Source organism: Macadamia integrifolia, chromosome 1 (assembly GCF_013358625.1).
Source record: "Macadamia integrifolia cultivar HAES 741 chromosome 1, SCU_Mint_v3, whole genome shotgun sequence".
Classification (NCBI taxonomy): Eukaryota; Viridiplantae; Streptophyta; class Magnoliopsida; order Proteales; family Proteaceae; genus Macadamia; species Macadamia integrifolia.
In genome coordinates this window covers 6825982-6833719 of record NC_056557.1, presented here as the reverse complement: position 1 = coordinate 6833719, position 7738 = coordinate 6825982, and the positions used below count along the sequence as shown (strand labels likewise).

Sequence of the window (7738 nt, the reverse complement as noted above, 5' to 3'; positions counted from 1 at the left end):
ATGAAAAAAATGAAAAGAGGCATTTGCTTGCCTTGCACGTTTTGGTAATGGATTAATTGATCATTCACTGGACTTAAGAATTTATCTTTAATCCAAAATGGGGTAACCTTCCAAGGGTTCCTAAGGCTCGAGGGTTCTTTCTTTTTCCCTTTTTCATTCCCTGTTGTATAATATTAGAACATTCACTTTAGAACAGAATTAGATCTCTTAATCCCTAAGAGATGGATTGAGTTGAATCATAAGTTTTTTGCTTCCATAACCCATTCTTGAAATCACTTTTCGCTTTCTTAAATCTTTATTGTTTCTTCTTTTTATGGTGGTAGTGCATGGATTGGATTCTTATAATAAAGTTTAACTCTGAAAAAAATATCCTTGAAAAAGATTACTTAAAATTTCTCATTCACAAAAGTCGTATCTAGTGACAGAGGTTCCCACATGTGTAAGGTCCGAAAGGGCTAATTACGTAATCTTACCCTAAGAATATCAAGAGACTGTTTCTCATTCACGAACACTATAATATATCTTTCTCTTTCTAGTCTTGCACTTTCCCCACGTATACTTTGTAATGGTTTTTACTTGCTGACATTGGAAGGTTATTCATGCATCAACACAGGCAGGCAGGCAGACTAGGTTTTTTCCATACAGGGATCATCTGAGCCTGATCGGCCGTAATTGGAATTGGCCCGGGCCGATGTGATTCAGATGGTCGATCCAGCCAACTGGATCCCGATTCTTGACACCAAAGATCATATCTCGACCCAAGGGTGATCACATCAGGGTTGGGTTCGAGTTGGATTACACATATCCCAAACCGAGCTTGATTGAAAATGAGCCGATCTGATCAAATAATCCAATGGATCATTTAAAGGTGTCAATTGGTCATGTCGGGCTTAATTGGGCTTCTTCACTTTAAGAGTGACCCATTTAAGTAATCGATTCTCATAGGCTAAGCAAGGTTTCATTTGTAGATGATTGGTAAAGTATTAGCCTTTAATTGGGCTAAATGGGCCTTGAAAGGACTAATGAGACATTTATCTCTAAATGGATTTTAGTTGGGCTTTAAGCATGTTAGATTGTGTAAACAGACTATAAACAAGCTCTAAGTAGGCTCTAAATGATCTTTAAACATGTGAGGCTGAGTTGGACTATTAATCAATTGGTCCCAATTGGGTGCCCAATGGGCCAGGATGGTTCCAGATTTTGACACCCCTAGATCATTCACGTAGTGATTCAAATTTGAATCCGATAACAATATGGATATCTTATCTGAAGAACCAAATGCATTTGATTATGTCATATCTTAGAATTTATGTTCTCCATACTTAGGCTCTCTTTGTTATGATTTCTATTTGTATTTATTAACTATTTTTTAGAAATTATTTGTGACAATAAATTATGGATCGCAAATAGTATTCGTTTGGTTACTATTTATAAAATAGATTATATAATGAGAAAATAGGTTTCGGTTGAGAAAATAGGTTTCGGTTTTCACCTTTAGCTTTGAGCTTCAAGCCAGAGAGATGATATGATTTGGAGTTTTTTATTGGAAAAGTATAAAACATACTGAAGTTACATATTTACCATTGATTTTGAGTAGTTTAGCACACATGCTAATTAAAGGTAGTAAAATTCAACATAAATGATTTGTTGTCATAAATCACAAATAGCCTGAGAGTAATTTGTGATTTGTGATTTATTCTAATTTATTATAAATAGAAATAAGTACTATAAACTATACCAAACACTTGTAAAAATAGAAATCAAACCAAAGAGAGCCGTAGCTTATATTTTATCCTTGACAATTTCATATTATAATGTTCAAAGGATCATACAAGGCTGTATCCGAGTTTGATCCATTTTACTTATTAGGTCACCCCCTTAATAGATGGGATTGGATTAAACCCTTAACCATTAGTACTAAAATTCCAAATGTAATCTTATTAATAAGTTAAGAGACAGCATCCAAAAATACATCCAAAGATACATTTCCCCTACGCTGAGATCTGGATAAATATATTGTTCCTTAATCAGAACATGTACAGATTTAAACAGAGTCAGAGTTTTAAAAAGCTTAAAGAGGTAATTGAATAACTCCCAAAGCCAACAAAACTCCGTCACCAAAATAAGCCATCTTTTGAAGTCTTCAATATTTGTCCATATGTCTACCTCTACGAATCTCATTGCATGTGTCCCATTCAATGGGTCACTCATGAGTTGTTGGAAGGTGTAAATAATCAATAGACGCAGCACATGTAATATACAGGAAGGAGCTAGAACAAATAGGGACAGGTCTAAAATGATCATTAAAGAATTAGTAACGAAAGACATATAAAAGCTAAACCTGGTTCCGAGTATGACATCAAATAGGGGTGTTTGGAGGGCAAAGATTATTGTTATTGATCACTTTCAAGTGGGATGTCCTAGAGGTATTGCATTGTTATGTTTTTTCTCTTATTATTTTCCTCTTTTTCTTTCTTTTACTTTATATCTTGCTGAGTTGTGGATCCATTTAGCTGATCCTATTTAATTACTTTTTTTTTTTAGTAGAAACCTACCCTATTTAATTGGGATAAGGCTTTGTTCTTGTTGTTGTTGCAAGGATATGTGGTTGCGTTAGATTGCAAATATTCAAGTCATAACCCTCCTAATACTAGAAATAGGAAGAAAAAGGATTAGGGAATTGCTTACAAGTAGCAATCGTGATTATATATATATATATATATATATATTCAAAAACCTTATGAAAAGAGCGGTTTAGGATTATATCTGATGGAAGATAAGAACCCTACAAGGATAGAATCGAAGGGTCTTTCCAAATAGATTCACAAATCTATTTCCAATATTCTTGCAATAAACATACTCCTCAAAAATTAAAAAGTTTTAAAACTATTCGACACCCAAGACCCATTCTTAAAATTTTAAGTATGATTAAGAAAGAGAAGTATTCGGAATGTACAGGCTCCTAAGTAGCGTGGGTCATAGAGCATCTTGTGCATTAAACACTGCAATCTTATTATTAGTCTCTCTCTCTCTCTCTCTCTCTCAATTGGTGAACCCTAGAAAGTCTAAATGGATCACCCCTCCAAAGTGATAAGAATCGAGATCAGGCTTGATTGATTACATATCAAATTAGCCGATTCATTCGATCTAATTCTAATATTTAAATCTCTAATAGGAACACCCACACCATGGTTTGAGGTATAAGTAATGGATCATTTTGAATAATTTAAGGGAAAAAAAATCTATTTTTAAAAGAAAATCAAAGGTATTTGTATCTGATACGCACAATCCAAATATTGAATCCATATCAAAACCATGACCCAACACTAAGATCTCTCTCTAAGGTACTTAATGATCACACAACATCGCATTTTGATTAAAATAACACGAAAAGAGAAAAGGAAGATGAGAAGAAATAGAATAGCAATATTTTCCTATGAGAAGCATCCACATGCTTGACTACCGAGACCGATAACAATACTTGATAGTTGATACTACACATTATTAGGTCAAGCATACCTGTCATTCTGATTTATAAAACTTATCATATCATAGGGATACCATTAGTTTTGTGTTCTTCATATAAGATAGAAGGCAACTTGAAATTGTTTATGAGGGAAGTGTTACTGTCAAGTTTCAACGCAAACACATTCTAATGTGGGAGGCAATCTTAGATATTTAGAGAGAGAGAGAGAGAGAGAGAGAGAGAGAGAGAGAGAGAGAGAGAGAGAGAGAGAGAGAGAGTGACTTGGTAAAATACAATTTATGGATTTTGATTATGAAGAAGTAACAAAATAAGAGCAAAACTAACGAGAAACAGAAAAATTAGAATAAGTTAAAACAGGAGTTGGTCACAGAGGACAACCTATGCTGCTATGCCTATTGGTGTTGCAGCTGTAGCCGTAGCAGTTACAGTAGCGAGTCTAGCAGCATCGCCAGGTACTAAGCCCTGTGCCATTAATGACTTGTAGATCTCAACTATAACCTTCTCATCGTACTCCTTCAATGCTGGTTTTCGCATCCCAAACCCAGCTCTACCACCGCCGTAGCCAGAGAGGAACATCCTGGAGTTTGCAAATCCGAGCATAATCTTCACATATGCATCCCTTAATCTCTGGAAAAACTTCTTTGGTGAGTTTACCCGGGCGAAAATCTTGAGCTTTGGCGTCACCTTGATCCGCCAGAACCGCCTCCGACGACCACCACCTTGGTTCTGGTTCTGGTCCTGCCCGACTCCGTCTTGGGAAGCAGAGGAAGCGAGCTCCACCACACGGATCGTCCGACGGCGGAAACGATGAGAGCCATCGAGACGCTTGTAGTCTTTTCTATTCCACTTCCCTTTAATCCCTTTGCACAAACTCGATGAGATTCCTTCCATTATCGTCATCAATTTCTTCTACTTCTGTTCCTGTTCGAATCACTCAAATCTTCATTTCTTCCTTGTTAGCGTTTAGAGAGAGAGAGAGAGAGAGAGAGAGGGGTTGGTGGTTCTGGTGGTGGGGTATGGCTTCGAATGGCAATTAATAGGAAACGAATTCTTAACCGCAGTACCTTCTCATACATTTAAGACAAATTTATTAAATACTAATAAAAGAAAGAAATGATATGATGAATCATGGTTCACTAAGGAATGGAATAATGGAGCATTTGAATGTTCAATCTCGACCGTAGATTGGAAGGCGAACGATTGATCAAGTGAAGAATGCATCTCACGAAGTGCCATAGACTTTTCAATAATGGAAGATCGATCGCACGTGCACAGTTGTGTCTTCCGAGAACACATTTTGGTAGTGGAGGTGTGGAGGGAAGATGGGGCACGTGGGGGAGTAGACTAACGTTGATCGTATCGAACGCATTAATTTGATTAATGGAATTTAATAAATCCACTCATTTACCTAATTACCTTAGCTTAAGACAACATGAATGGTTTTAGGTATCGGTTTCGATTCGGTTTCGGGCACATTAGTATCGGAATTGATACCGTTTGATACAGACAGTTTTGCCTAAAAAAAAAAAATACCGATATCAGACATTTTACTGTCATCCGATCCGTATTGGTCCCCGATATTTATACCTAGAGCTGATATCGATCCCATATTTGTCAGATATATATTGGTGTATCAACGGATTCAAATAAAAAAATCATTTTTTATTGTATTGGATGATATGTATTGGTGTGTTATCATTGATCACCATCGATACTATATGTTTCCACCAATATGATCTGGCTAAAATTAATTCTTGATATAAATATAATTTTATCTTTGTACATGTAATAGATTCAAAATTTGCTCCAATTGTTATGAAAGGATGAGTTTAATTAACATGATTATTCCACTTGATTGGATTTAAAATTATAAGCACTTTGATCTCGTCATTAGGCATCTCATTAATGTAAAAGTTTGCGCATGCTTAACTATATCACCTGTCATCATCACGGATGAATGATATCATAAGCTCATAATATCAAACGCCAAACTTGAATGAATAATTTTTATTTTGGTTTTAGCGATCAATGTTTGAGAGCTTATTCTCCTTAATGACAAATTACATGTCAAAGAAGGGCTGGTATTTAAACACATATATTGATGAGATTTACTATTAAAATTGGGTAATGAAAGCTATACAACCAGTTACGTGTGATTATCTGTTTTAGGGATGGAGGAAATTTTAGAAAGAAAATGGAAAACTATAGGTCGAACAAGTGTGGAAATAGTATGCATTTGCTTAACGTAGGTGGTGGCAAGATGTACATGTTGTCAATTTTTTCTCATGTTTTAAATTGTAATTGTATATCTGGCATCAAATTAATCTAAATTGTCCATTGAATCGTCAAGGGAGATACAGAAAGGTGAATCGGAAAAAAAGAATATAGAAAGGAGAGAGAGAGTAAAAGTGGGTGGGGATGAGAGCTGCTAGATTGAAGTAAAATGTTACACGTTTGAGATCCGATGCACGAGGTATTTGTATATAAGATTATAAATACAAGGCCATGTTACCATTACTTTGTTAGAATCTAGAAAATAAAAAATATATATATTTCCTTTTATTTTTGTAGGGTGAAGGTGGAGACATGTTTATAGCTAGATTAAGACATAGACGACTAATTGTCACACACATGTATAGTTGCCTGGTTATTGTCACATTGTTATAAAATATTTTACCAAGTAGCTAGCAATAAGTTATTCTTATTATTAATTATAAAATATATGATCACGTAGCAGTGTATTATTATATAGGCAAGAGAACTTTACTCGTCTTTGTTCCCCATGTTTAGAGACAGTTGGACGTGAAAAGACCGAACTGCCTCATGTACACTAAGAATTTCCATGCCCAGTTGTATCAATCTGAGCATGGGGAATAGAATGGGATAGAGTTTTTTTCTTCTATACAATATATAATTTTTTTTAGATGGATGCAAATATAATGCATACTAATAAGACTAAGTCAACTTTCTACAAAAAAGATAAAAAATAAGACTAAGTCAACTCTCATGATTGTGAGATACATGAAATTTTCAAACTTAAAAACTCACGTAAAATATAATTTTTTTATAGAGATCAAATGTTGGTATTTTGTAGAGTCATTATGTACCCGATGCATATATAAATCTTGTAATATGCTCCCTTTATTTGAATACTTAAGATGAGGAAAGCATGCGAAAGATTTTCTCTTTAAAGTGATATAGCTAAGTATGCATAAACTTTGTTTAAAAAAAAATTTTAAACTTGGTGACTATTTTGTAAAATAAATAAAATAGATACAATTGAAATATTATTTCTTATTTAATAATTATTTCCGAAAGATTTTTCAAAAATTTTATGTACAATCTGTGGTTAAGATTCTCTGACAAAATCATTTCCACCGAGTAAGATTTTTGATGGTATTCATACTTCATGCTCATGAACCCGTTATGTGAAATTGACTCTTATAAGAAAACCATAATCGGATCGCCAATAGAATCCTTCCATCTAGCATATGATCCCTTTCAGAGATCTAAGTTCCCATTTGATAAATTGAGAGTTTGGTCTGGGTAGGGTTTGGTAGTAGTAGCCTCCCTCTCTCATTCGCCTAAGCTTTACCTTCTTTGTGAGATTATGGTTTTCAAACTACTGAGTGGAGATTAATTTCATTGTTCAAGTTCTCGCATAATTGTCGAACAAGTAAAATTATTCATTTGTGTAAGGATGTGTGCTCATTTGTCATATTTCTTTAGAGGTACTACACTTCAGGTATTAACTAATAAGAGGGTATCTTCATCTCTTAGCTTTTTTTTTTTTTTTTTTTTTTTTTTAAACCATAATGCGAACAAGAAGAAATTATTCAAAATTTAAAATTTTGATTTGGTATCGTCTTTGCCAATAGAATCATGATTAATAAATGGCATTAGTATTTTTCAAAGTTAATATACTGATATCCTAAAATATATGAACTGATTAGTACATGATTACATAATTTAAGGCACAACCAGGAAGAATATAAGGTATCAATTAAATATAATTTTTTTTTGGTGTGTTCTGTCTGAGGATATAGAGGCCAAAAATCTACAAATCTTAATTTCAAATCACTAGCACCACCAAACAACTATCTGGGTCGCTCCATAGATACCTTTTTCTGTGAAAGTGATTGATGAAGATTAAGTATCAAGCTCTTAACAACCAGAATTTGTGTACGAATGAGTAGGGTTTTATTTATTTATTTATTTATAATAATGTGGAGCCAGCTATGCATGTGATGA

At 34.2% G+C, this 7738-nt stretch overlaps 1 protein-coding gene across 1 annotated transcript; it reads right to left on the bottom strand.

The window, feature by feature from the left end:
- Positions 1-3744: 3744 nt before the first annotated feature.
- Positions 3745-4489, bottom strand: LOC122083979. Its single transcript, XM_042651945.1, has one exon. The coding sequence runs from the start codon at positions 4385-4387 to the stop codon at positions 3866-3868; it is 522 nt and encodes a 173-aa protein (XP_042507879.1). The 5' UTR covers positions 4388-4489; the 3' UTR covers positions 3745-3865.
- Between the last annotated feature and the right edge of the window lie 3249 nt (positions 4490-7738).